Raw genomic sequence first — 27,821 nt, forward strand, 5'->3', positions numbered from 1 at the left:
ACTTGCGTGATTCCACTCTAGAGAAGCCAGCCCAGCCCACCATAAACACCATGACGCCGTATACATACCATACAGGTACCCGACTCTCTAAACAAGGGGTCCTTTTCCATGAATACCGCAAATACCAAGAAGATGTCATCAAAGCCAATGCGCCAAATCAATCCCACCTCCGGCCTCCAACAACGGAAACAAGTTCAACGCCGAATTTGGATCATTATCATTATTTCCTACGATTCCATCCCAGTAAGCATTCGTATCAGGCGTATGCAGCATCGGTTCCGACAGTCCCAGGAAGACGGAATCCATTTCAGCCAACCGCGGAGATGGCCCCCCGGGTGACAAGCCCTGGTGCTGTAAGAACGATGGTCGATCCAGCGAGCCGCGGTACCTGGCCATGGTCGCATCTGGCGTGCTCACTCGCAAATCGACGTCTCTCAGCGGCGCCGGAGACTTATTCAATGGTGACCTTGCATCGGGAGCGCCCAGGCCGAAGAGCTGACTAGAGCTTTCGGTGCGTCTCATCCGTTCCTGGAGATCCTGTCGCTCGAGATGTTCCAGAGCTGTCGTGAGTAGTGACTGGGCGATCAGGGAGTATTGTTTGGCGTGAGCATCGTTTTGGGCGAAATGCTCCATGGTTTGTATAGACAACTGCGTATACTTTTCCAGGATACGGCCGAACCCGCCCAAAAGACCAACACCGAGAACGAGTGAAGCAGCAAACAGCCAGGATCTAATGCTTATTAGTTCACACTCTCTCTCTTCGTCGTTCATCACAAGGGAAGCGGAAGAGGAGACAGTGGGCAATATGAGCTACTTTACTTACACGAGCAGAGGAGCCTTGCCTTTCAGTACGCCTCGTTCAACCAGGTCCAATATCGGATCAACCATCAAACTCGCAGCATCAATACACGCATCCGCCAACTTTGACCGTCCCGAAGCAAGCGCCGGCCTATTCGATGGTGCTGAGCCACCTCCCAGCCGCTGACACACCTCGTACATCAGAAACGGCCGTGAGACGAGCATCACGGCATAGTAATACGACGACAGGACCTGGCAAGCCCCCGTGACCTGGGCCTCGTTGCGAAGGGCAGGCTGTGCGATGACGTCCTTGAGCTGGCCAAGCCATCTTGCGGACCAGTCGCGCAGCTTGAGGGATATGCCTTCGGTCAGCCGCATGGAGACCTTTTTCCGCGAGTATATCTCCATGATGATGCACTCCAGTATGAGCAAGATCTGAACAGATGCGTTGAGAAGGTTGAGCACCTCATTACCATCACTGCCTATCGTGCGGTAAGGAACGGTGCAGTCGAGGTCCGAGGTGGAGGGAGGCCGTCCCATAGAGCTGCTAAGGAAGAGATCCAGCACCCGCAGGCTCTTCCATAGCCGGTCTCTCTGCTGGTGAATCTCGTGTCCAAAGCGAGCATTCACCTCGGTCCGATGCAGGCCAATTGAGTAGGCCGCTCTCGCAGCAATGCCGAAGAAAAGAAAGGCTCCATTGATCTGGCATGAGCACAGCATGTAGATGGTAACCAGGATAAAGGCCTGTACCGTTTCCACGCCGAGATTGTCGCTCAGATTCGTATATGCCAAGTCTCGAGCATACTCGAAATACTGCTGAGACAGCATTTCGTCTTCCACCTGTAATCCAATAGCGAGGACAAGAAAGTGGATGATTGTCGTCACGTTACCCGGCTTATGCGCCAGATTCGCCCACAGCATCAGATCGTCCAAGAGCCTCTCACTGTCGAACAAGTCCACCAAGCCCGCCGTCGTCGCCAAATACGCCGACACCGCAGCCGCAACATGGACAGGCCGGACTTCGGGCATGTCTGCGCCTCTCAGTGACCGCTTCGACTGCCGCGCCGGCGCATTCTCCAGGACCGAGAACCTGCTGGTGTGCGGCGCAAACGCATTCTGTCCGACCCGGTTGGTGACGAGCCTCCGTACCGACTGAAAGAAGGATAAAGGCGCACAGTCGCCGATGAAGGTCAGTTTGCCGTGGGCGTCGCACAGCAGACGGGCCTCTCGGGGCACCTCGGTCTCGTCCTCGGCCACTGAAGCATCGCGAGGCTGGGTCGCCGCTGATTCGCGCCTTTCACTTCCCATCCTCGGAGACAAGGCCGCAGCTGAGGCGGCAGCTGAAGCAGACGTGGACGAAACGGCCACTGAGGAAGACATGCCCCTCGAGCCCGGCGTCTGCGTCGGCGACGGCGACCTCACCGAGCGGTCTCGCGATTCCCGGCTGGAGAGAGGCGGCGATCTCAGAAGCTTCTCATGCGACTGCGACTGCGACTGAGATTGTGAGAGCCCTTGGGGCTGTGGGTGTCTCTGAGAGAGTCTCCGTCTCCTCTGAGGCGAATAATGGCACATCTGCGCCCTCTGTCTCGCAGTGCAGAACCCGCACGGCAGCCTTCCGTCGCACTTGACCTTACGCGCCTTGCACCCGTCACACGCATTGGTGATGCGGCTGCGGATGTACCGAACGGGCGGCAGAGGGTCCAAGTCTGCAGAGCCATGGTGGCCAACGTCCATTAGAAAGGAAAAGCCGGAATGGTCGAATGGCACCGTAAGTCTGGTATGGCAGTTGGTTTCTGCAGTCAATGCGACTCTGCGGATGTGCGGCCAACGAATCAACAAATTCTGGATAGTATTATCTTGCTGGCTGTAAAGGTGTAAAAGGAGCGGCAGGGCGGAAGTGCGGATGTCAGATTTGAGAGGTGAATGTGTAAGGGCGAGCGGTTAGAGGTGGGAAAAGGCGGAAGCACTGTGCCGAGGCTCAGAGTCATGCCGCGTCATACAGTGTGGGATACCTACCTATGCTTTGGTTGAGCCGCTTACTCTGATGATTAACCATCATGGATGCCTTTGTGAAGATTGATGAGTATGATGAAAGGTAGAGCTGATGGATGCTGGCTGGTATATCTCTTCTGCGGAGATCTACCAGTTCCCTGGCGGCCCCTGGCAGTCAGAGTGATACAATCTAGCCCATTGAATCAGGTAGCGGTTCCTTGTTTCCTCAAAGCCATCCATTGTCAACGAGTTCACCTCCATTAATGCTTACTAGGTAGACAGACCTGCAGCTAAGCGGTAGATCTGAGAATCACCTCACAAGTAGCAAGACCTCGAAAACAACCACAAGCGCGAGACAACCCTTGACCACACCCCCACCAATGCAGCAGGAGAGGGAGTGAAGGCGGATCAGATCATACTGACCTGTCCTACACGAACATGTATTTCATACAGCAAGTCATACACAAATCAAACACGCCAGTATGCCAATGCAGTGGATCCATTGTCCTCCTGGACACCTTTGCTCGCAAGCTGCATCTCAGGGCCAAACAGCCGAGAAAACAAAGCAAAACATTGCTCGATGCGTATAAACCTCTATATGTAGGAAAAGCAACCGTTGAAGCAAACCTGAGGACGCTATAGTACAAAACACGCAACCAATATAAGCAGACGAAGAAAGGGGAACACAGCAGTGTCAGGGGGCCAAGCCTTCACCTAATTGGCAAGCCTCCTCGGCTATCCAACCTCCGGTGTGCAGAGACGCCCGCGGCGGCACCAGCTGTTCCGACACTGATGGTGACGCGACGAGGTCCTTCTGGGCCGACCCCATCGCGTTGGGCCGCACCGTGATTGTCTAGCCGCATGGGCGCGCCCATGTTCATCCGCCTCGCCTGTCCAGCAGTGAGGTCGTCTGACCTGAGCTCCGGAGGCGAGCACAACAGCGGCGGGCTCTTCCGACGCTCCAGACTCCCCCTGCGGAGGCGAGAAATGCCGTTGGTGGCGCTGGCCAGGACGGGCATGTTCGACCGGGACGCTGGCCTCTCGACAGCGGGAGGGGCGATCGAAGCTACCCGCCTGGCTACCGGGACCGAGCTCTGACCCACGAGACTCATTCTCCGGGGCTTCTTGGAGGCAATGGCGTTGCGGAGCTTATGCATGTCGATTGTGCTAGATTCGGAGTCGGATCCAGAGGCATTCGGGGGGTTGTTCTCGTCCATGACCGCCTGCAGCTGATGGTACGGAGGACTGGGCCGCGGGACTTTGCTATAGGCCAGCGGCGACATGTTGTCGGTCTTGGGCCCCTGTAGTGATCGCAAGGGCGGCGTTCTGGTCACGTCGGGGGAGCTCGAAGAGCGCAGGTGCATACTCAGAGCAGGAGGCGACGAAGACACCGGCAGCCCACTACTCCCCGATGACAATCGTGAACCCCTGGACAGGAAGCCGGCCTGGAACCTACCGCCGGGCTTAGCGATGGATAAGCTCGGCGCGTCTGACAGCTCAAGTGAGTCGTCGTTGTTCGCAACATCGCCCTTGGCCACGCTGTTAAACTGGGGCGGAGACGGAATCTTGCTCTTAGCCACCGGCGACGGCTGCTCCGCCTGGGGAGAGCTGAACAGCTGCTGCGGCGTCTTCTCAAAATCTTCCAGCGTTCCTTCTTCCGTCTCGTCGTCCCTCCATCTGACTCCTCTACTCTTGGTTGTTCGTTTGACGGGAGTGAAGCTGACTCCCTTCTTCGGCATGCCGAGTGCCTTACGCCGTTTCGGCAATGACTTCATGGGGCTCGCGTACACATGCTCGTTCTGTACAGCCACGGTAGCCGGAGGCACGACAGGCCTGTAAGCTGATAGAGATTTCCTCTTTCTAAGTGTCCGTCTTGGCGTCGGTGCAGGAATGTCGGGAACGGCCGGTAGAGAGCCATCGGGCTTGACCACTTGGGATGCGGCCGTAAGGCCAGTCTGGAGCAGGCGAGCAATGACCTCCTTTGCATGTGCAATTGCGCTGTCCTCGTCCATCAACATGACTGCGTTGAGGGAGGAAATCATTTCAAACTGGGCGGTGAGAAGCATCTGCATCATAGCAGCGTCACCCGCCTTCTCCTGTTCCAAAACCTCTCGATAGGCCTCGCGGTTGAAGTTGGACTTGAGAAGCTCGGCCTCGCGTGTCAGGCTTGCAATCTCGCCCGTGTCGTTACCTTCGGCGACCTCAAGCTGTCGGACCCCATGGGCCAAGGCCATGTCCAGGTGGCGCTCCCAGGCCGACTTTTCCAGCTTATGGTGGACGTGATGCCTGCTATTCTCCAGCTCTATCAGAATCCCCTGGGCAGTTTGCCGAATAGCCGCCAGACTCTGGGGCATTTCTTCTTCGTCCCCCCTCTGGTTGGCAACGGTGTCAAAGGCTGCAATCCACGCGGAGAGAAGGCTGATGCGCCGCTCAAAATGCTTCAATTTCCGCATGGTGGTGATGCGCTCCTGGCGCTCTCCCTCGGCGTTGTCATACGCAGCCCGAAGTCTTTGCAAGGCTCCTCGTGCGATGGCGTCTCGTTTTTCGTACTGCTTCCGATACTTGGCGAAGCTGACCTTTTCCGACTCCCTCTGCTGTGCTCTCAGTTCGTTAATGAGGGCCATTTGTTCATCGATTTTGATCAAAAAGTCCTTGACGTGGCGGTTGACATTGAAGACGTTGCGAGTGACCTTTGTCTGGATGTTCTTGGCCCTGTTGGCATATCGCAGCGTGTTCTGGGTTTCGTCGTAGTGAGCGCTCGACGGCGAGACGCAGACAATCATGACAGTCTTGCAGTTGCCACCGAGCGAAAACTTGAGCAGACGCGTCAGCTTGCTGTTGCGGTAAGGGACATGCGTCTTTCCTCGCGGGTCGCAGAGCGCGTTGATGCAGCCTCCGAGGGCCAGGAGGGATTTGTTGATGTTGGCACCCTCCGTGAGGCGCTCTCCTCGATTTTTGGTGACGGAGGCTCGTTCTGAGCCTGCAAGATCGATGATGCTGAGGGTCGCCATCGTGTGAGGCTCGTTGACGTCGGCGTTTCTGTCCTTTTGCGAGATGTTGATCTGCAGCACGGCGTGGGATCGTGAAGACGTCGCGTTTGCCTCGGTTGGCGATACGGTCCGGTACTCGTTGCCGCGCACAATCATGTCCATGACCTCCTGGACGTCTCTGGGGCGGTGGCTGGTCAAGCCAGGTACGGCGACTGCCTGGTTGCTGTCCTCGCGAAGGGCAAGGCCGGCCTTGCTGCCGCCCGGCACCAGCAGGTCGCGGATTGTCTCGTTGTAGATCTCCAGGTAGCTCAGCGTCAGCTCCGTGTGCTTCTCTTGGCTGCGCTCCTCAATCTTCTCGAACAGCTCCTGCATGGTCAGGAAGATGATGCCGGGCTGCTGCGCCGTGCCGGTAATGGTATGCGTCTTGCCGCAGCCTGTGGCGCCGTAGGCAAAGACTGTCGCATTGTATCCGTCCAGGACGCTGTCGAGCAAGCCGCGAGTGGTGCCCTCGTATATCTCGGCCTGCGTTGTGTTGTCGTCGAAGACTCGATCAAAGGCAAACACTTGATCTTTTACTTTTTTCGAGGCGGGAACGACGGTTCGTGAGAATTTCTGGACGGGGCTGTCTTCTGGGGGATCGAATATCCTGTAGCACAAGCAAAAGGAGTCAGTCGATGCTGCCAGATCTGCCCATCACAAGGATGAACCGGGATGAGGATATGATGCATACAGGCAGCGGTCATCAATCACCTTGATGACGTTTCGGATGCCTCGCTGGTGAAGCTTCGGCGTCGGTACTGAAGCAAAGGAGCCGTCGCCGAGGAATATTGTGCCATCGTCGTTTCGCTGTCTGCGTGGTCGGATTAGCATCAGGTCCATTCGAAGCGCAATCGGGGGAGCAGATCGTACAGTTGAGCCGCTTCTCGGATGGTGAACGGCCGTACTCGGACTGAGACATTGTCAGCAAACTCCGATTTGCCCGTCGTCTTTTCTCTCTCCTGCCGTGGAGCCTCATCCACATACCGGCCACTGTGATGGACGACTGTCCCGGGTCGTCCATGGTTCACCGCTTCCCTCGACTGGCCTCTTTGGTCTGCCCACCCAGCGTTGGTTGCTGCTATTCGTCTTGTATCGTGCGAATGCTTCGATATGGTTCGATTCCCGATCTCGAAATTGTCGTCGGTGCGCACGATCGGGCGCCTGGTCCAATTTCGGCTCTTGAGCGATCCAGATAATCGAGGACCAGGGGGGGTGAGGGAGGGGTTTGAGTAGAGCTGATAATATCGACAGCTCCTGGCTAAGAAAAGAATAAAATCGGAAATGGAGGAAGAAAATCAGGCAGAACCAGACGCCCCGGGATCAAATCAAAAGTCGCAGCGGATAGCAATCCGTAGGAAATGTCGAGTAGTCAAACACAATGGCAAATGCAGATTGGAGACAGCGAACCAGCCCAGTTGATATCCCGTTCACTCGAGTCGAAGCTGTCCAGAGTGACGTGCCAATCAATCGGGTTTATTTGTTGACCCATGTCAGGAGGGCAAATGGCCGTGTTGCCCCCGACAACGCCTAGTGCTGCGGGGAGCTCCATACCTAGAGAGCATTACAGCTGGAGACACACCAGCTTTTTCTGTGAGCAGTGTGAGCCATTACCCTGTGATTTTACTGGGATCTCGAGTCAAGCCACCAGAAGTTCAGTGCTCACGAGAAAGGCGGTCTGATGATTTGTGACAAGAACGAGAGGCCAGAAAGAACGTGTATGATTTCCATGTCATTTTGGGTTTCAACCGGTGGAACTGAAGGTGAAGGCCGGCAGTCGCTAGAGTCGGTGACGAGGTGCCTTGAGGTTGATTGGCTTCAGAGCTGACCGCGTAACTACCTCTTCCTCCTTTCACGTTCACAGATCCTAGCCCAATAGCCAATTGAGTCTGACATGACCAGCATAGGGTACGTGGGGGGGCAAAGAAACAGCGTCGCGCCATTCACGTTGATCGAGCAGAAGGGTAGCATACAAAATACCATAATACCTTTTTTTTGACGTGAAGGGAGCACCGCTATTAGTATCTACCTTATTGACTCGCTTCACCTCTAGGGGAGTTTGTGATTCTGACGCACAACACCAGATAGTCTCTAGATATTCGGGTCACCGTCACAGAAGACAAACAAACACGTCGAAATCTCGGGTGCCTCTATGGAATAGGAGTGTCACTCCGGGTGGTTCGCTCATCTCAGAAACAGGGCACCCAACAACATGCAGTATCATCGTGGGAGGAGAGATATCAGATCTGCCCCCACGTCAGATCTGCCAACGCTGAATTGCGTGGATGTGATCCGTAGCAGTGTGAATTTCCTCTGTATTATGCATACACAATCCCTGACGCCAACCCTTGTGAAAGTGCCTCAACCATCAAGTGCAAAACGAACAATTGTGCAGTCCGTGTACATCTTGCCCGTCCTGAACGAGTCTTCCCTGTTGCCCAACGCATCCAATGGTAAGATCTGTTGCTATCGAATATCAAGCTCCGACTGGCGGTATATACGCATAGCGAGGGAGAGCCGCCATCTTCTCCTCGGGACTGAACTCTGCATCATCGTACACCATCCGACCCTTCTTGTCCTTTTCTTTCTTGGTCTTGGTTCCCTCGCCCGCTTCCTCGCCTTCGTCTGGCCTCTTCTGTGGCTTGACGCCGGCTTCAGCCATGCGAATCAGTTGATCAATCTCATCGCCGGTAGCTGCAGCCTGCGCTGAGCCACCCCAGAAGCCGGGCTGTGATGGTCGTTGGGGCAAGCCCGGGGCACCGGCCAGGTTTGACGGAGGCCGTGCCGCAAGATTGTCTGCAGGATAGCCGTAAGCCGGTTGCTGACTGGGGAAGCCAGGCTGGTTGAAAGCTTGCTGCGGGAAGGGGGCATTTGTCTGGACGACTCCCTCCATCGCGCCGCCGGTTGTCACTCCCGCTTTTCGCTGAGCGCGATACTCGGCAAATCTCTTGAGAAGTTCTTCCGCCGTCTCGATCTTGATCTTCTTTCTTGGATTCTTCGACTGGCCAGGTGGGGGGTTGCCGGTCGCGATTCTGCGGTCTTCCTGCGCCTGATAGAAATTTTGAATGATGCGATTTCGGTGTTGCTCAAGCACCTCCTGTGGAATTCCCTCCATGCCGAAAATCTCGACCTCCAATCCCTGTCTGTTGGGTAACGCATTTTCGACTTGGCTGAGCGTCTCCTTGTGGACCTGGTTCAGATGGACGGAGAGACCTAAGAAAGCGCCGCTCATTAGCACATTCTCTTCTCCTTGCTCCGGATAATTATGTCCGCTTCAGGCTTGCATGTTCCCAGACGTACCTCCTGCAGTATTCAGTCGACGGCCACATCGGTCGCATTTGAAGTGCTTGGCTTTTTGGTGGGAGATGAGGAGCTTGAGATCTTCAAAGTCACGTTCGCCTATTGATATAACAACGGTTAGTGATGGGGCAACTGACGCGATGCAGATTGCACAGATGGACAGGATCGTGTACGCACAGTAATAACACCATGGTCGCGCGAGGATTTCCTCGACGTCGGGATGGCCGCGCTTCTTCTTGCCCATCTTGCTGTGCTGCCCTGGGAATCGGTAATGAAGGCTCGACGGGTCGCGTGCGCGTTCCTCTCGGGAGACTGGCTCGGGTGTTGGACAGGGGGGGAAGGCGACGGCGAAAGGCTGCGATTGAATGGGAAGTTTGGCGTTGAGTGTTTGATGGTTGAAGCTTCACTGGCCGTAGCTCACGGGTCTTGATAAGTTGGTCGGTTGAAGGCCGGGTAAAGTTTCGGGAGGCCGAGACCTCGCAGCAATTTGGTACCTGTATTACTTGCGACGGCCTCAAGGTGCCAACACTGTCTTCCCCGGGCAATATCAGCTTCACAAATAGACATCAATCATGAAACGCTTCTGTTATCCATCATGTTGATCATCCTATTTGTACTGCCAGAACTCGATGGTTGGTATCTCTGCACCACACTCATCACGTTGATAGATTGCCGCCTCTTCCTTCCTCACATATGCCGGCCTTACCCTGGGACGTCTGGAATTAATTGGCACGTTGCCGTTGCTAGAGATACTGAAGACCGCGAGAGGTTCCATGCATGCAGGTCTAGACGTTTGAGATCTGGATGGGATAAATGAACAGGAGAGAAAACTAATAAAAGCATTCCTGCTTGGAAGTTTTGTCGAATGGCCTGGTTGGAGTTTGGTTAACGACTGGGCAAAAGTGCCAATTGCACACGCAAGCCTCCAATATCCGCGCCTTCACCGCAAGTGGATAGGTATTGATGGCGCGCCTTATTGATTCTAGAAGTCGCAGTTGTGATGAAGCCTGGCCAGAGAGGACTACATCGCTTCTATGTCACCTATCAATCGCTAGCATCCAAAGTTCATCTGGCCTTCTCTACCTGTACAGTACATGGAGGATGGACCGAGCAATCGACGCCCATACTACACATCTATCAAAGAGGTAGTAGACAAATGTCACAATTGTATCCCACCCGCTTCTGTCGACGACTGAGAGTCACTGGCAAAAGCTAACGAAGGGTTTGAGTAGAAAAACGACGTTAACAAAGCGTCGGGCAGACTAAACGGCTGCTGGCTAACATTTCATGAGAGAGGGGACTGGCGCTGTGTATTACTCCCGCACATTCGACACTCTGCCTCGCGCGATGACCACCAGAGTGCATGAGGGGGCATCGCGCTGTAGATAATGTCTCAATATGCGGAGCCACCCGCCGACTGAGCTGAGGCCAGGCTGCGATGCTGCTTCATATGCAAGGGAGAAACCCTGTCTTAAAAGTGTTCAGGCTGTTCCGCGGCTTCGCGAAGAAACTGGTGGCCCAGTGTGCCTAAGGTAGTTCTCCTTACAGGTCCATACCATGCACTTTCTTCCCGCGTGTAGTAGCATGTGCGTTCAAGACTATGCACACGTTTGGTATCGTCAACACCTAGTGAGCAGCGCGGCTAACCCGTCCTTCGGGGAATATGGCATCGTCCAGCGCCTACGGCACTTTTCCAATAACTTGACAACGACTCATCATGCTTACCAACTAGTATACATAGAGGAGAAACATCGTGACATTTCTCTTCAATTCAAGATACCCGCGACGAAAAGCCTCGTGTCGTGGAAGCCTCCGCAATTCCGAGCCGTACTGGAATAACGCCATCTACGCACGAAGTACACGCAAATTCCGACAGTAAAGGCCGGTTTGTGCCATGTGAGTCAATGGACTTAGACACATGGACATGGGCTGTGTCTAGAAAATCACCAACGTGCAGAAAGCGGTCCTTCCCTGCAGAAGAGGTGAGCTTATCATTGGGTAAACTCATCAGAGCCCTTCACAGACCAGTTCATGGGAACGAACAAACTTAAGGTACTCAGAGGAACCTTCGACTAACAAATGGCTGTCGAGAAGAATCTGATGCATCTCCTATCGCCTTGGTATAGTCATGCCCTGTCCGATGTTCACGAGCCCGGGGAGCTTTCCTGTGTGGCTCAACGATTGCCTTGCGACCTCATCCTTCGTCCAAGAAAACGGAATTTGGTCAAGAAAAGCGCCTAGTCAAGCTCAACGCGAGAGCCCCCTTACATGTTGCGGAGGAGCGGCGTATCGGACCGTTGTGGTGTGCTGGCCATGACACAGATGTGCCAGTTACACCTAGGTAGACAGCGAACCATCTTGATGTTTCATGAACTACTAAGACATGATATGCTGAGGAACTAACAAGGAAGGTAGCCGCAAGAATGAGGAAACAGAGGGAGGGCAAGTTCAGGTATATAAGCTGGGATCGCTGACCGTCTGACATACATCAATGCATGCGCGACTGGCATTCGTTCCTCATTGTGAAGTGAGGAGTTCAAGTATTGGCACCATGAAATGTTCATTCTCTTCGTTGGCCACCTTGGCCTTGGCGTTCTCCTCTGCAACTGTTGCATCTCCGGCGCCTCAACTGGTGCCTGGTATTGTAGACCCGGCTAGCTGCCTTGCTGTGCAAGTGATTGTCGGGCTTCTCATTGGAGATCCTGTAGCTGTGGCTTACTGCGCTGTTGGTGTCGCCCGATGCCTCAAGATGTCGCCGCAATCACTTACTGATGTGCATAGGCCGTGGTCCCTCTCCCAAGCGTCGTCAAGACGAGTACAACCACGATTGTGAGGCCAACTACCGTTACAATCACGACTGCCAACTCCGACTCTGTCCTACCCACCATCACAAGCCTCACCACTACGTATGTTTGCCACAATGTCATCGACTCAAGTGGATTCACTTCACTATCAGTTACCTAGTCTAACCACAAAGACGTCACAGAACAACTACCATTAGTTCTTGCATAACCAGTCTAACTCCATTCAACCGTCATCTTCACCCTGGTGCCAGAGATCTCCCTCCGATTCCTGACCTCATCACCGAGTATCCAGCCCTCGACATTACCAAGGCATGTTCATGCCTCAGCTTACCCACCTCGACCGTTACATCTGTCAGGACTGTCACCGTTTCTCCAACCGTCACAATCACCAAAGTCGCAGGCGCTCCCTTAGCGGGCAAGCCCGTCGTGACTACTTCGACGGTCACGCAGACCTCGACGACGACGACAGCTTGTGAGATATAAACGTATGCACCTCTCTCCCGAGCCTTCACCGTGCGGTGTATAGGGATAGTGAATTCAGACTCATGATCATTGTTTCAGAGGTGGGTATGGTTGGTCTGGCGCTGAGAATTTGAAGTCAGAGGTATCAACAGTTAATTTCTTCCATCTCGAGTTTTCCTTTTGCTGCTTTGCGCCGCAGAGGGGCCCCAACCATAAGTGGCGAGGGGGGGGGTGGATGTCTTCTGAAGCGGAGGAGATATTGTCCATTTACACAAAATCTACATCTTGCACCCTCAGAATGACCATGCATGTAAGCCTTCAACAAGAGAAGTGATTACAGATGCCAAAGATGATAGGAAATGTCGATGTCAATCGGGGAAGGAAGTTCCCCATACGTCAACACGATCTCGGCAGGGTGTTAATACTGAATATGGCCATCGCGTTGACAAAGAAGCTTGAGACCCTCTTTTCTTGGAAACCCCAATGGACGCTGATATCGGCTTTTGCCATCTCTTCGTCTTCAAGAGTCATGGAAAAGTCGCAGGGGAGAGCCGCGTAGGTATGTTTTTGGTATATCGGGAAGCCCTCTTTCCTGAATACCTAAGTGTCCGACGAAGTACTAGCGGATGAAGCCGAGTTCCAAGGTCACTGCTCATAAAGTGCCTCATCCTCCTGCGGCCACTCAACCTCGAAAACAACACCCCCTGCCTCTTCAAGCCCGGTCTCCTCTCCATCTGTAGGCGCAAATGCAAAAGCGACAATGCTGTTGTCCTTAAGCCCGCACTTGGTGGGAGTATTTGAGGCGTCTTGGCCAATGTTCAGCGGCTTCCACCCTTTAGACGGATCGGCGGGCGCACGCAGAACTCCATAAATTACGTTTGCGTCATCTGGCACCTGCGTTTTCTCATCGGGCGAAGAGGTTGACTTGGTCAAGCCATCGGGGTATCTCTCCTTGAGAACGGCCAGCAGCTCTTGTGTGACGGAGGAGAAGGGGGCTAGTGAGTCGATGAAGAGGAAGATGGTGTGAATGCCGTACTTGAAGCGCACGGAGATGTGCGCATCGTCGACCTGAGTTGGCTGTGTGAGAGTGAGCCTTCAGCGCTCTTGTCTGTCAGAGAGGGGATGAACTTACCATACTGGGGTGACGGACTCTGCTGTCGCACAGACGGGCGCAGACAATACTCAGTCAAATTGCCTCGACTAACTCGAAGGCTATCGATATTTGCCGTGTATTAAGAGCTTGAATGAAAATAATTGCGATGTGTTTCTTCACTCTGAACTCGTTTGCGGGCAGGTAAGTGCAGCAGCACTGCCCCACGATTTCTGAGGCGCGCGACCACGTGAGCACGCGTTAAGTGGTTTAGCAGCCGGAAAAACATGCGATACGGGGGAGCAGATGCTGAGATAAGCCAGCTTGCATGTGGCTACTACTGGGGATAGCTTCATTTGTTGCTCGACAGACATGCTTACACAACATGGTGCAGTCGACATAGCGCACCAAGTCGGAGCAGCAACTCCCCCGTCGTTTACAGAAGTCGACGCTGCTTTCACTGACTAGGCCTATCGCATCCGCTCATTGAACGGGATCACGCTCACCACAGCTTACGACACCCCAAGACCTTGCATCCTTCATCATGACGAGAAGCGCACGCAATGAGGAGGTCTTCCTCAGCGCCCGATCGGCTCCCGCCAGCCAGCCCGTCTTCCCAGCCGAATCGCACCCACGACTGTCCATAATGACGCCTACCCGGTTGCTGCTCGGATCCGTGGCTTCCAGCATGGTCGGATTCTCTCTCGGAGCTCTCCAGGGCGGCCAGATGGCACAGCTGCGGTTCCGGGCAGAACATGCTCACAAGATGCCTGACACGACGGCCGGATGGTACCTCTATCACAAGTCCAAGAACTACCACGCCATGCAGGGTGGCATCCGCGAGGGCTTCCGCATGGGCTTCAAGACGGGCATCTGGAGCCTGGTGGCTCTCTCGCTGGAGAGCACCGTGGACCGCTATCGGGGGAGCAGCGACATGTTTTCGACAGTCATTGCGACGCTGACCGTCGCTGGCGCTTTTTCTCTCTGGCGTAAGTTCTTTTCAACAATTACCCATCTACACTCTCTTTCTGGTTGGACCCTTGTTTCGCAAATTCTTCACATTCCGCCAGAGGTGAATACATGGCACCACAACTAGCCAGGGGTTTCGCCGGCTTTGAGCTTGTTTCCCCACGCTACTGGCAAGTGTCGGGATCACGAGAAGAAGACAGAAAGTACCCCGACATGGGCAGAACGAATACTTTGGGCACTATTAGCTAATGGAAAGCCGGTCCTCGGCCGGCATTGGGGGTATTACAGATCGATTCTCGCTTTCGACCGCTGCGCGCACCGCAAAGTACGGGCTTGTATTTGGACTGGCGTATGGAGGCGTCCAGGATTTGGTGGGCTTAGCCCGCGGCAGACCGATTGGCTATGTGGAGATGATCCGACGTCGGTTTGGCTCTCGGTCACGCGAAGGCGACGGCGATGCCAGTGACCAACAACGAGCGCCGTGAGCAGCCGCTGCTTTGATTGACGACGGTGGAGATGGTGTCATTCTGCTTTGAACATGAATCAGCAGACAGAGAGCGGCCACGGTAACACGCACAGCCATCACTGGACAGCAACGGATGCAGCTGGCCCCAATCCAGCATGGGCAAGTGTAAGTCTACAGGGCTGCTCAGCCAGCAGGTCTCCGGCACGCCATTGGCGAAAAGACTGCTCCTCTCCCAGATGCCTGGGTCGTCTGTACAGACCGTAGGGAACCCTGATGGAAACCGTGCTGCCCACGACGGTTAACCTGGTAGTGTCGTGGGGGGATTTTCCGTCATGTCATTGATGCAAGAGGAGGACGAGGAGGGCAAAAATCGGCGATTGGCCATTGTCTATAGATGCATGCGTGATGGAGATGCAGTGCGAGTTCACTCGAGGATACCATGCATGCCATCGAGAAACAAACCCCCGTATTGGGGGTCTTGTACTGTAATAGAATTTTCGGCTGGTTCTTGCCATGCCTTGCTTCAGGATCCATGCACTTTGTACAGTACAGATGCAAAAGACGAAGCAAGCCGGGGCAGAGCGTGGGGGGCAAGCCATCGGTCAACGACAGTTCTCGAATTCTCTCTCCGATCCGACCATCTCCAGTGCATCTCCTTTGAATGCTGGTGTCATCGTAATGCATCTCCACCAATTCTTTAGCCTGCGGCTACTCTCGGCTGCGGCCATCTCCAAAATTCCCAACCTTCCCCCCCATGAAGGGCCACCACGTGATGGCTTTTTCCATCATGGATATTGTCGCCCCTCTTGTCAACCGACTGGAGGCGCTGCTGCATGACCACCGGCAGCTTTTATCGACGTAAATGCTCCGACTACAGGGCGAAAAGGGTTGTCAGATAGATTCGACTCCGTTTCTCTCCTCTCCTGCGCGCGGCCTGATACGGAGATTTGCGGGGAAGCCCAAGCCATGCCTCTACCTCTAGCTAGATTGGAGCCATGCACGGCGGCCAATCGACACTAAATACTGTACCGCTCTATACTGTTTTGTAGTATCGAGTACCTGCTGAACTGAATTTCGCTATCCGCGATGACCGGCAACGGAGCTCGCAGTCCTGCTCCCATTCTTATCCTAGGTAGGTAGTAACCTATCGCATGGCTCCGTCCTATCGCATCCATCCCATCTCTGGAGGCATGTAGGCACTTAGACTAGATCTCGCCTCTCTTCGGCTGCCCGTAGTTGCCGGGCTTGGCTCAGGTCCAGGCTCTTATAGAATAGCGTCGTTCGCTTCGTGCCTGTCCTGACGGAACAATCTCGAATTCCTCTCCCTTACGCCCCCCTATATATCCATCCCAATTCTCCTCACCAACCTTTGCCTTATCTCCTCTTCTTCTGCCTCTGCACCCTCATTCCCTGGAACCACACAAGGACGGCGCTACGTCATATGTCTTTGTACTACCTGGTTGTTTGATAAGGGTACTCTAATATTAAGTTCGCCTTATACAAGCCAAGCGGGTAGCTGCCAGACGCCAACTCTATTTGCTATCGGCATCGCTTATCTATCTGTCCCGAAGCAAGCCTTGTCTTATAAACAGAACAGCCCGTCAGATCTGACAAGAGTTGATTCTGTGTGAACGGCAAACCGCCGAGAAAAGCTGCCCAGAGAATCACTTTGTCCATCGGCATTCACCTCTTGTAGCACAGCAGAACGTCGCTCTCTCTGCATACCTATCGTCTCGATGATGCTTTCTGCTCCAGGTCGACGGGCGATTCGCCTGCCTGGTCGCCGGAATCTCCTTTCTTCTCCTCTAACCATCTCTTCGCTCTCATCATCACGGCTCCTCCTCAGACACAGCTCTTTCAGCCTGGATTCCTCATCACCGAAACAGCAGCAACGCCGCAACATACACTCCTCCGAGCGACGAACTTCAACCGTCGCAGATCTGCCGGGTTCCATGCCCCCCGTGGCGCCGCAAAACATGGAACCCAGCCGGGCGCCGCTGTCCGTGTTGCCTCTCAGCATGATCCTCCGCTCGCTGGCGACGACAGTGGTCTCGTCTTCACCAATCCTATTGCCACCATCGCTGCGTATCATGGTGGCGCTGGCTCACGCTAAATCCCCCATCCTGAACCCAGACAAAAACCCAATCCTGAGGTTCTTTTTGAAGAAGTCCTTCTACGCCCAGTTTTGCGCTGGAGAGAATGCGGTCGAGGTCCGGGAGACGATTCGGCGGCTGAAAAACATCGGCTTCACTGGCGTCATTCTGGGGTATGCCAAGGAGGTTGTCTTAGAGGGCTCTGACGCCAGAGACATGAGTGCGGCCAAGCTGGGCCAGGAAACGGCACGCGATATTGAGAAGGAGATCAATCCATGGAGAGACGGCACCCTGGAGACGGTTCGCTTGGCCGAGCCTGGTGATTTTGTCGCTCTGAAGTAAGTCTTGATCTACCCGCACTGGCCTTTCTGATGCCAGGTCAAAGCAGCGAGAATCATTACTGACTATTATGGTGTACCTAGGTTCACCGGTGCAGGAAGCCTGGCCCTCAATCAGCTCAAGAACAGACTCCCTCCTTCTCCGCATCTGAGTGAGTCCATTGATGCCATCTGCCAGCTCGCTCGTGACCGCGGAGTGCGTCTACTCTTCGACGCCGAGCAGGACATGCTGCAGGATGGCATCGATGACTGGACCATGCAATTCGCACGCAAGTACAACGACTCCCCGGACACCGCCACCATCTATGGAACGTACCAGGCGTACAAGAAGGCTTGTCCTGCAGTGGTTTCGCGACACCTGGCCGAGGCGCAGAGAGAGGGCTTCACCCTCGGCGTCAAGCTGGTGCGTGGTGCCTACCTGGGCTCGGATCCGCGGGAGTGCTTCCACGACACCAAGGAGGACACGGATGCGTGCTACAACAATATCGCAGCCAGCATCTTGACGAGGCAGTGGTCCCCTACCGTTCAGGGACAGGGCGAGTTCCCCAACGTTCACATTGTGCTCGCCACCCACAACGTCGAATCTGTGCGACGTGCCAGGGCCATTTGCGATGCCGGTGGCGCCAAGTCGGACATTGCCTTTGCCCAGCTCCAGGGCATGGCGGATGAGGTGAGCTGCGAGCTTGTCGAGGCCAGCCAGTCGGCGCAAAAGGAGAATGCCAACGCTCGGCCGCTGCCCGTTTACAAGTACCTCGTCTGGGGCACAACTGGCGAGTGCATGAAGTACCTTCTGCGCCGCGCTCAGGAGAACAAGGACGCCGTTCAGCGAACAAGGAATGGAAGAGACGCCATGTGGGCAGAACTCGTCAGGCGATGCAAGAGCGCCGTTGGCATGGCCTAAGTTCAAGAAGCGAAGCAGTTAAGGGGCGGATAAAGTTGGATGTGTGTTTTCTTGTCCGGCATCTTTTGAGTTTGGAAGAGTTGCCTGCAAATGGTCAAGGCCGGTATCTGTTATTGCTGCCTGCGATACTGCACAGTCTGGAGTTTTGGAAAGTCTGGGTCTTTTAAGAAATTGTATATAGAAACGTGTTCTAGAGTATCTAGCGAGAAGAAGGCGTGAACAACCGGCGAGAGACAAGACGACAGATTTATTTATTATTCAACTTACCTTGTTTGACCAATCCATGAACTCCCAAAATATATGCACCTTGAAATGCTATTTTAGCATGCACACTCCCGCTTTTGATATGATTTTACGTCTTCCTCTCTCTTTTCGCATGATTATGCTGGCGTAGCCTTGGGATAGGGCCTCATATTCCATCCTAGTGTTCAGAGCAGCGAAGCGCAAGTGTCTTTGCACCAAAAATCGTAGGGAATGCCTCGGCATTGCTGGCAGTGATGATACCTTTCCTCACACCCCCCGCAGCGCCATACCTCCAAGGATGAGCCTCTCCATTTCTTGACGCTTCAACAACTCGTCCTTGATTGCGTCCAACCACGCCAAGCCGTTGAGCTTGTAGCTCTTGCGCACGGCTCGAACGTCGGTAATCGTCTGGATAGTCTCATTGGTGGCGGGGACAGCGTCTCCCTCAACGTTGTCTGTGAGGTGCTGCGAGATGGAGTCTGCGGAGGGAGGCTCGGGGGTGGCGCTGCTGGGAAAGGTGACTTTGACGACGAAGAGGTCGGATGTAGATGGCGATACGCCAAATCGGCGGTATGCATCAGCGATCTAAAGATTTGGTTTGTAACGTCAGCAAGCTGGAGGCGACGAAGGAGGCGTCGTCGGCGCAAACTCAACACGCACATTGCTGGAGGAGCTCAGTGACACGACGATTTCGGAGTGGACGTTTGGTGTGCGTAGCGTGCCGTTGACGGAGCTGTTGACGGCCTTGAACACAGCGGAGAGAAGATGGACGCGCGAAACAATCTGCCGATCAGACAAGAGTCAGCGTCCAGGATTCGATTTATAGCTTCCGAGTCACCATACCGTAGACGCATCGATAAAGGCGTATTCGAAGTCGGCATTGCGCGCGAGGAGCTGCTGGTGCAGGAAGCCGGCATTCTTTACATTGCGAAAGAGGGCGAGGTGGATGCGGTAAGATGACGGCACGTGTTCGAGCTGGACGATTTCGAAGGCCATCGTGGGCGAGTCGTGGTGAGGTGATGGGACTTTTCGATGATGGAGGAGAGAGGGAAAGTTGAGGCTTATCTTATCGGAATGTGGGATGTTGCGCAGCCCCGCCAAACCCCGCGCTCTCCATCTTCTCGAGCGGTTCGCAGAAAAACAGGCATACCTACCTAAGGTATGTAGTGAAAACATGCACACACATGAAAACCAACAATGTGCATACAAGTGCGATTCATGGCACCAAAAGCCATACCAAACCGGTGCTCTTGTTGGTCTAATGTGTGTATATGTCTTTTGTCCCGTTGGCGCTTTTTTCAGCTTGTCTTTTTTTTTCTTTTTTTTTTCTTTTTTCCCATGATTTCAATTCCTCCCTTCATTATGTTTATATTGCTTGCTCCTCTAGCATCGCTCGTTTATTTTTTTAGGTACGAACGTTACATATAGTACCTGTATGTATACCAACCTGATGTCGGTTCCTTAGAAGAAACCTACCGTGTCGGTGAAGAATGAGGGAGTGAAATTACCTATATACCCAAGACTGGGATGTGCAAGAGAGGAACTAAAAGACAAAAGCTGATTTAATGCAATAGGTGATTGTTAGAAACAGTCAAATGTTTGATTTGAATGTGTGAAGAGAAACTGCCGCGGTGACAGCTGTTCAATTGCCATGCGAAGTTTCTTTGGGCAGGGCGGGTGAACTGGTTTGACTATGGGCCTCTCTGCTGGGATCACTGGAGCTGCCCGCTGGCATGCAGATGCTCTGTGCCAGCCATATTCCGTCGACACAGACCGAATGTGCTATTGTCTGCGTCGACCGACGACTTCTCTTGTGTGCATACAAAGTTGTCGGCCATGCCTGTCTCGAACATCCAGCGTGTTTCTCATCTGGGAGGTTTAAAGGTCTAAGAGGTTGGAGAGACTTATTCGAACCATTTCTAGTCATTGATCGACCGATTGAATGGTTTGTCTTTCCATTAGTCCTCGAACGCATCTCCCTGTTGCTCTTGATACTTCTAATTTGGTTTATACGGCCGGGGCAAAGAAGACTAGTTGTGATATATTGCTGACTGAATCTAAATGAAATGCATGCGGCCTGTTAAATGATGCCGTGATACTCATCCGCGAGAGTAAGTTGATAGTACAGAAGAAAACCCAAAGCAAGAAACCATGGTCGATACACGGGACCAATGCGACCCAAAAACACGAAGATATGCCGACGGAGACGAATGAGAGTGGAAGCTCACCGCAAGGGGGCCAAGGGCAGAATGTTGAATACAAGACTGGATGTTTTGCTTTTTAGGAGGCAGAGGGAATTAGAGGGAAGAAGCGGAACCAGCCTCATTGGCGGTTCACGTTGATCAAGCTGAGGAATTCGTTGCGCGTCTTTTCCCTCCGCTCAAAGCATCCGAGCATGCAGCTGGTGATTGTGGTGCTGTTGGTCTTCTGCACACCGCGCATCACCATGCACAGGTGGCTGGACTCTATGACGACAGCGACGCCCTGGGGCCGCAGGACGTCGAAGATTGCGTTGGCGATCTCCTTGGTAAGGCGCTCTTGGATCTGTAGGCGGCGGGAGAACATGTCGGCGATGCGCGGCAGCTTGGAGATGCCGATGACGGCGTTGTTGGGGATGTAGCCGATGTGCACCTTGCCGGTGAAGGGCACCAGGTGGTGCTCGCAGAGGGAGAAGATGTCGATGTTCTTGACGACAACCATCTCAGAGTGGCCCTCCTGAAAGATGGCGCCGTTGACGATGTCGAAGACGTTCTGCTCGTAGCCCTGCGTGAAGGTCATCATGGCCTTGGCATATCGCTCGGGCGTGGCCAGCAGGCCCTCTCGCGCAGGATCCTCGCCGACGCACTCGAGCAGCGTCTTGACGGCGCCCTTCATGCGCTCGAGGCGCGCGGCCTTTTCCTCAGCCGACTCTTCCAGGCGCTGGCGTGTTCCCACGCTTGGCCTGCTGAGGCCGTCAAAGTCGATGACGGGGCTCTCCTGCCGCGATGCCGACACGGACGTCGCAGCCTCGGCGATGGCACTGTCGTCCTCCTCGCCCGCCTGGCGCCGCTTCCGCCGCTTGTGCTTGATGACGGGCTCGTCGCGCTGATCCCGTCCGGGCTTGCTGATGCTCGAGCGACGCACGACATGGCGTTTGTCGCCGTTGAGACCCGTGGTGTCGCTGTAACCGCGCTTCTTGCTGCTGCGCTGCTTCTCGCTGGCAGATGAGCCGGCCGAGTCTCGGGCTCCGGTGGGCGACGGAGGAGCCATTTGCGCAGGATCGAAGCGCTGTCGCAGCTGCGAGGGTCGGTTTCTGGTGATGGGAAACGGTCTATGAGAGGGCTGCGACGACAATTGGCGACGATTGAGAGTCGAAGAGCGGTGGTGGTGGCGGGAGGAAGAAGTGCGAAGGAATGATGGTAAAAAAAAAAGTCAGCCAACTCCGACTGGGCTACCTATCTGAATGAGGCTCGCTCCGGTTGCGCGCCGGGCCTTTTGTATGTCCGCTGATGGTCCTTGCTGCACCACCTAACCAGTGTAGAAAAGACATGCATGGTATTACGAAGTGATAATCCCCCGAAGCGACCGAAAGGATCGGAACATTTCTCACAGTCGCACCCGTGCGGCACCAAATGATGCATATGATTGATCCGAAAGGAAGAACTGGCACCTGCTTTATCCTGTTGCTTGTGTATCCGTCGGCCAGTGCTGAGTCTTGACAATCGACGGGAGCTATCGCCATACTTGAACTGGTACCTGTAGGTACCTACCTAGGTAGCTGATGCTTGGCTTACCTTACCTCTCGGACAAGTTTGGCTGTGGATCTTCTCAGCTCAAAGCCAGGCAGAGGATCTTTTTCTGCCCATGCAATCGCAGCCGTTCCAACACATACAACTCATACTCTCATGAATTCGATTTTCGTGTCTCTGCGTGAATTGTATCGAGCGTGAACGCCGGGTGACGAGATGCCGCCTGCTGGTGTAAATGATGCATCTGAAACCAACAAAAGGGCAGCTGCATGCACTTTAGGTTGAGACATTGGATGACCAATCGCATCCGCCAATTCACATGCTTCTCCGCGATGCGCCGTAGCTCATCGGCGAATACCACATGTACCTTACCATTCCGAACTGCACGCAGCCATCGGAACACATTGTTGCTCGCCAGCTGCAGCCAGTGAGATGCCGTTTGATGGCCCCGGAAGATGCAGGAGAACTGCAGCCACCCTACCCGCGAGGTCATGTCCCGGACAAACAGTCTCGAATCAACTGCCTGCAAGTACCTACCTAGGTAGTGTCCATGAATGGGAGCTTGAAGCCAAAGCGAGGTAAGAATGACCGTCCCAGCAATTGAGCCCTCAAAGTGATACGGACTGTTTCTGCTGCACGCGAAATATGAGTGCAACCGCCCCAAAAGGTCGGTGAGTCGAGTGCAGAGACACACAAGTGATACCATTTGTGCTGCGTGCTCCGGAACGAAACCTGCAGCAGTTCGCGAGTAACACCAAGCGCACCTCAGAAGATTGTTACAGGTTTCAAGCCTTTAAATACCTATATGTCTATGATTCGGACGTAGTCGACCACCTATCATGATTGCCTTATGCAACACAACACCGAGCTGTAAGCTGGCGCGAGCCCTGGAGCTCAACTCATGCCATATACATGGTGCCTGGTAGCAGTATGAGAGTGGACAGCCGAGTTATTGGTACCATCTGTAGCTTCAATTGTTTTTAATTGATTCATTTTGGGCGACCGATTCTCGAGACATCGATGGAATCTCATCGCCGCGATTGTCCGTATGTCCATGGTTTTCCTTCACTCCGCATACCTGTGACGTGATCTACTCGCTGACTGTCAGGTGACGACATAGTAATGCCAAGGGCTGAGCGATAATCACCGTGCAGCCCAAACGAGGTACCTTAGGCATGACCGTATCATCACTGCACGGTCTACATTCATCCGTCTACTCTTTGCCAATATGCCGTGGAAGAATCATCTCAAAAAGTTCAAACAAGAGCTGAGTCAAATCATTGCCGAACCAAAGCCTGATTCGGCATCGGCACCGGCATCACAGCCTCCTCCTGTGCCGCCTCATCCGCCCATCGAGCCGCCGTTTCGTGGACAAGTATACTGGAAGCCGCAATTCCATCCCAATGTTCCCATCAATCACGAGTGGGAGGCCAAGCTAGGCAACGGGCCGGATGGTTGGGGGAACCAGGAGCTGGAGTTTTACACAGCAGACTCGCAAAATTCTTTCCAGTAGGTCTAGGCTAAACGCATAGAGGCGCGGATGCCTTCGCAGAATGAGTGGGAGCGGCAGGTTCTAAATGGTGCTGTGTAGTACGCCTGAAGGGATGCTCGTCCTCCGAGCCATTGCCAGGAATTCTGCGCCTTCACCGGAACAGCGGTACACGTCAGCTCGCCTTGTCAGCAAACAGACCCTGGCCCGCGACAGAGGGGTTCTGACAGCCACGATCCTCTCCCCCTGTGCTGAAGGCATTTGGCCTGCCTTTTGGCTTCTACCTCGAGAGCCCTTTTCCTGGCCGACCGACGGTGAGATTGACATTGCAGAGACCTGGAACGGGGACCGAGAGAACCGGACGTGCCTCCACTGGGGGTTCCATCATGAGCCGCAAAAGCATCGAGTCCTGGGCACCCGAATTCCGGATATGCACTGTCGTCCTGTCCGGTATGACTTTGCTTGGGACCAACCGAACGGCGTGCCAGGTCAGGGGAGAATGGTCTGGTACATTGATGGAAGACCGGTGATGAAGGCCGAGGTTCCCAGTGGCACGCGACCTCTTCGAGATATGACCATCCTGCTGAACGTGGCCATGGGAGGGAACGTCTGCGGCGGCAAGCAGCCTCACGATGGATACTATGACATGGTCGTCTATAATTTGGCATTGCTGAGTGAGCTAGAATATGGAGGATGGGGCAGGTTTGAGCAGGATTGGCAACATCCATCAGTGTCCTTGGGCAATACGTACTGATGAGTGAACTTGTTGGGTTTGCCCATCGAACACACGGTAGTAATTCGCTATGCGCAGAGAGACTCTTTTGTTGATACGAGCCACACATCTTATGGAGCCGGGCCAAGTTTGGCTAATTTTACTTGCATTGTACTTGCATTTGGATACTGTTCACAGGCTATATACAACCAGCACCTTACGGCTCGTAAGTGCTTTCTTTTTGCCATCTTCACCCCAGTCATTGTAAATCAAGCCTCCAAAAGCACGCATCAACCGACCTAGGACTGGCTGGCAATGTTAGCAATCAGGGTTCCCCAGGATCCACCATATCCATCATTGCCACCGTTGCCGAACTCGACACCGTTGGGCAGCCTCATGGTCTCGCCGGTGTTGGGTCCGCTGGTAAAGCCGTACAGGTGAGCGTTGCTGATAGTGCTCTGGATGAAGTTCATCAGTCCCTGGTTGACCTTGGTCAGGCCGATGAAGTTCCAGCTACCAGCAGCATAGTGGAAGATGTTGCTGTTGCTGCCAGTGTAGTATTGAGCAAGGCCCATGCGGCACACGGTGTCGCCGCCGCTGCACCACGAGAAGTTGGGGTCAATGGAGGTAGCATCGAAAGGCGTGCCGGGCAGTGGAGCACCGTTGTTACCCTGGTTGTAGTTGGTCTCGCTCTGGAAGAGGGAAATGAAGACGTTGGCGGCGTTGTGGAAGGACAGCTGGTACAGCCAGTTGTGCTCGGAGCCGAGACCAGTCAACCAGGTGCCCGCGGTAGCCTCGACGAGCACTCCGCCCTTGACGGCGGTGCGGGTGCCCTTGCCGCTCTGGTCGGTCGCGTGGTCAGCAACCCAGGACCAGAAGTTGTCGATGTAGGCAGAAGAACCGGCGGCAAGGTGGAGGCCGAGGTAGGCAGCCCGGCAGTTGGACTCGCTGCTGCAGCTGATGGAGGTGTCACGGGTACCGCCAATGGTGTTGAGAGAGTTGAAGACTGCGACATCACCAGGGTTGTTGCCAGCCATGTTGATTCGGAGGAGGATGGCACCGGGGAGAGCCTCGTTGACGGTGAAGCGGATGTCCTGGACGTGAGCCACGCCCTTCTGGCCGGGGGTCGCGCCGATCTGGACAACGGGAGTCGGGTTGGTCTCGGACGAGAAAGCACTGCCGGATCCGGAAATGGTAGACCAAGCCTCACCATACAGCTCAGTTCCGGGAGGGATGGTGATGGTCGACTTGACGATGTAGATGCCGAAGGGCAGGTAGGCGATCTTGCCCTGGCTGGCGGCGGTGTTGAGAGCACCCTGGAGGGCGGCAGTGTCGTCGGTGAAGCCATCGCCCTGGAGGGTGTGTCCACCGTTCTGGTTGGGGTCCTTCAGGTTGACAACGTTGGCAACGGTCTTGTCGGCATACTGAGGGGCGTTGATGACGGGGTATCGGCCGCCAGGAGCAAGCGCAGCAGGCCTGTTCACGGGCTGGGACGTCGGGTTCGTCTGGTACACGGGGTTGGCGCCACGGGTGTTTCCATAGACGTAGGTGCCCAGGCTGGTTGAGCCGCCGACCTTGACATTGCCACCGACGACGACCATGTTGGAATTGGTCGTGTCCTTGGAGATGTTCTCGAGCATGAAGTTGGGGAAGCCGACGTTGCTGGTGAAGAAGTCACCAGAGTTGATGCTCTGGCCGTCAATGACGGCAACCCAGGCATTGCCGGAGTTGAGGACGATGCAACGGCCGACAGTGTTGCAGGTCGGGGCAAAGATGCTAATGGTGAAGCCGCTGTCGATGAAGATGCCGTTGGTGCAGTCGGTGAAGGTCATGCCCTTGATCTGACCCTGCTGGTGACCTATGCAAGAAGTCAGAACCAAATGGATGAACTCCGTCTGTGACTGCCAAGGGGATGCTTACCGTTCCAGTGCAGACCGATGTTACCGAAGTTGAAGGAGACGTCGGAGATGGAGATGGTAGATCCACCGCTGACGAGCATACCAGTGTGGACGCCCTGGGGCATGTTGATTTTAACATTGACCTAGCAAGACATCGGTCACGTTAGTATGACTTGGACTTCTGTCTACTTGGTACGCCAAGCGTCAACTTACCAGAGCGCAGTTCTGGGCCACAGCCCAGCTGAGAGCAGTAAAGCCAGAGGAGCCAGCATTGGCAGTCGTGTCCAAAATGACGTTCTTGACTGAAGGGACGGCGAGTTAGCCATAGCGTACTGATAAGAGTTGCTCGAGAAGATGGACTTACTCATGACCGAAAAGTGAGTTTCACCACCAGAGCCGCCGCAAGGGTGGCTGTCGCCATCGCCCTGACCACCCACAATCAGGTAGTCACCGTTGAAGCCAGCAGCAGCCTTGATGGTGGGAGGGTTGGCAGCATCGCCAATAATGACAGTGTCCGTGTCAAAGAAGATGGTGCTTGAGACGGTGTAAGTTCCTGCAGCCAAGGTGTTAGAGCAATGGTGCAAACACGTGGGCAGCAATTCATCAACTCACCTGGGGGGAGATAGATGACACGGGGCTCTCCAGCCAGATAGCAGTTGTCTCTTTGACCACCGCTGGGTCCATCAGAGTACAGAGCGTTGACGAAGCCTGCCGAGTCGCCAGAGGCCACAGTCTTGTAGACGGGGTACGTAAAGTTCTGCTGCCCGGCGCTGTTGAACAGGTTGGGCACGTAACCTCGGACGGCACCCGTCGTGTGGTCAATGTTTGGCAAAAACCATGACGAGCCACTCTGTCTGCCTTCCAGCTTAGAAATGACGCCCTCGGTAGGCAGAGCCCACGAGAGGGACGTCAACAGGCTCAGGGAGCCTAGAAGGGAAAAGGACCTCATTATCGACAACGATGATCAACGCCCTTCCTAGAAGTCGAGGAATCGTCTGGGAGCCGAACTGCAAGGTCTGGTCTCTCTACGGAGTGTCAGGCGCGCCATCCTAAGGTAGGCACAGATCGTCCCTTTATATATTCTGTTTCATCCGAGACCTTGGTGGACATTAGATTGCAGGGCCACGTTATTAGCATTGACGACAAAAGCCGACGCTTAGTACCGTTTTCCGATCCCTATCGCTGGTTCGCTGGGTCAACAATGGAGGTCTTACTTCATACTCGACCTGGGGATCCTTGCAGGTTCCCTGCCGACACAAACACCCAGTACAGCGCTACGAAACTTACGTATCCACGTCTCCATACGTGCGAGAGCTGTAAAGGCAGCTGTTTGCCCGCTGGAGAGCCGCTGGAACAAGCAGCTGACCGCAGAGAAGACAAAAGAGATTCCTAAGAAGGGCGGCCCAAGGTGGCATCGGGCCGAGCAAGCCATCCCGCCTTCCAATCCTAGCGTAGGGGTTCCAACTAATAGGACAGCCAAACGGGGGCGCCGTCAGCTCAATCGGGAAGAAG

At 54.4% G+C, this 27,821-nt stretch overlaps 11 protein-coding genes across 11 annotated transcripts; 3 read left to right on the plus strand and 8 right to left on the minus strand.

The window, feature by feature from the left end:
- Positions 1 to 138: 138 nt before the first annotated feature.
- TRIREDRAFT_53067 (fungal specific transcription factor domain-containing protein) lies at positions 139 to 2,532 on the minus strand (the record flags this gene model as incomplete). The annotated part of the gene is made up of 5 exons (XM_006961734.1): positions 139 to 388; positions 467 to 730; positions 824 to 892; positions 998 to 2,107; positions 2,210 to 2,532. The coding sequence occupies 5 exons, from the start codon at positions 2,530 to 2,532 to the stop codon at positions 139 to 141; spliced, it is 2,016 nt and encodes a 671-aa protein (XP_006961796.1).
- An 824-nt stretch (positions 2,533 to 3,356) lies between these two features.
- TRIREDRAFT_119830 (kinesin-like protein) lies at positions 3,357 to 7,138 on the minus strand. Its single transcript, XM_006961735.1, has 4 exons — positions 6,804 to 7,138; positions 6,690 to 6,729; positions 6,511 to 6,630; positions 3,357 to 6,426 (listed from the first exon to the last, which is right to left on the minus strand). Exons 1-4 carry the CDS (start codon positions 6,838 to 6,840, stop codon positions 3,501 to 3,503), a joined length of 3,123 nt encoding a protein of 1,040 aa, XP_006961797.1. The 5' UTR covers positions 6,841 to 7,138; the 3' UTR covers positions 3,357 to 3,500.
- A 1,072-nt stretch (positions 7,139 to 8,210) lies between these two features.
- On the minus strand, positions 8,211 to 9,457 carry TRIREDRAFT_44290 (uncharacterized protein). The gene is made up of 3 exons (XM_006961027.1): positions 9,294 to 9,457; positions 9,117 to 9,215; positions 8,211 to 9,029 (listed from the first exon to the last, which is right to left on the minus strand). The coding sequence occupies exons 1-3, from the start codon at positions 9,358 to 9,360 to the stop codon at positions 8,293 to 8,295; spliced, it is 903 nt and encodes a 300-aa protein (XP_006961089.1). The 5' UTR covers positions 9,361 to 9,457; the 3' UTR covers positions 8,211 to 8,292.
- Positions 9,458 to 13,027: 3,570 nt separating this feature from the next.
- TRIREDRAFT_103023 (uncharacterized protein) lies at positions 13,028 to 13,517 on the minus strand (the record flags this gene model as incomplete). The annotated part of the gene is made up of 2 exons (XM_006961736.1): positions 13,028 to 13,459; positions 13,515 to 13,517. The coding sequence occupies 2 exons, from the start codon at positions 13,515 to 13,517 to the stop codon at positions 13,028 to 13,030; spliced, it is 435 nt and encodes a 144-aa protein (XP_006961798.1).
- Positions 13,518 to 14,082: 565 nt separating this feature from the next.
- Positions 14,083 to 14,857, plus strand: TRIREDRAFT_33067 (uncharacterized protein; the record flags this gene model as incomplete). The annotated part of the gene is made up of 2 exons (XM_006960968.1): positions 14,083 to 14,461; positions 14,730 to 14,857. Coding segments are annotated over 2 exons (507 nt in total), but the record flags the coding sequence as incomplete, so codon positions are not given.
- A 2,026-nt stretch (positions 14,858 to 16,883) lies between these two features.
- TRIREDRAFT_54564 (proline dehydrogenase-like protein) lies at positions 16,884 to 18,239 on the plus strand (the record flags this gene model as incomplete). The annotated part of the gene is made up of 2 exons (XM_006961279.1): positions 16,884 to 17,338; positions 17,423 to 18,239. The coding sequence occupies 2 exons, from the start codon at positions 16,884 to 16,886 to the stop codon at positions 18,237 to 18,239; spliced, it is 1,272 nt and encodes a 423-aa protein (XP_006961341.1).
- Positions 18,240 to 18,749: 510 nt separating this feature from the next.
- Positions 18,750 to 19,478, minus strand: TRIREDRAFT_53259 (uncharacterized protein; the record flags this gene model as incomplete). Its single annotated transcript, XM_006961737.1, has 3 exons — positions 18,750 to 19,067; positions 19,143 to 19,265; positions 19,326 to 19,478. 3 exons carry the CDS (start codon positions 19,476 to 19,478, stop codon positions 18,750 to 18,752), a joined length of 594 nt encoding a protein of 197 aa, XP_006961799.1.
- A 1,326-nt stretch (positions 19,479 to 20,804) lies between these two features.
- TRIREDRAFT_54554 (uncharacterized protein) lies at positions 20,805 to 21,482 on the minus strand (the record flags this gene model as incomplete). The annotated part of the gene is made up of 1 exon (XM_006961738.1): positions 20,805 to 21,482. A coding segment is annotated over one exon (678 nt), but the record flags the coding sequence as incomplete, so codon positions are not given.
- On the minus strand, positions 21,481 to 21,731 carry TRIREDRAFT_103028 (uncharacterized protein; the record flags this gene model as incomplete). The annotated part of the gene is made up of 1 exon (XM_006961739.1): positions 21,481 to 21,731. A coding segment is annotated over one exon (251 nt), but the record flags the coding sequence as incomplete, so codon positions are not given.
- A 1,707-nt stretch (positions 21,732 to 23,438) lies between these two features.
- TRIREDRAFT_71399 (glycoside hydrolase family 16) lies at positions 23,439 to 24,453 on the plus strand (the record flags this gene model as incomplete). Its single annotated transcript, XM_006961280.2, has 2 exons — positions 23,439 to 23,719; positions 23,802 to 24,453. 2 exons carry the CDS (start codon positions 23,439 to 23,441, stop codon positions 24,451 to 24,453), a joined length of 933 nt encoding a protein of 310 aa, XP_006961342.1.
- Positions 24,454 to 24,710: 257 nt separating this feature from the next.
- On the minus strand, positions 24,711 to 27,258 carry TRIREDRAFT_54242 (glycoside hydrolase family 55; the record flags this gene model as incomplete). The annotated part of the gene is made up of 5 exons (XM_006961740.1): positions 24,711 to 26,269; positions 26,332 to 26,452; positions 26,523 to 26,611; positions 26,674 to 26,862; positions 26,922 to 27,258. 5 exons carry the CDS (start codon positions 27,256 to 27,258, stop codon positions 24,711 to 24,713), a joined length of 2,295 nt encoding a protein of 764 aa, XP_006961802.1.
- Positions 27,259 to 27,821: the final 563 nt, after the last annotated feature.

Source organism: Trichoderma reesei (assembly GCF_000167675.1).
Source record: "Trichoderma reesei QM6a unplaced genomic scaffold TRIREscaffold_1, whole genome shotgun sequence".
NCBI classification, from domain to species: Eukaryota; Fungi; Ascomycota; class Sordariomycetes; order Hypocreales; family Hypocreaceae; genus Trichoderma; species Trichoderma reesei.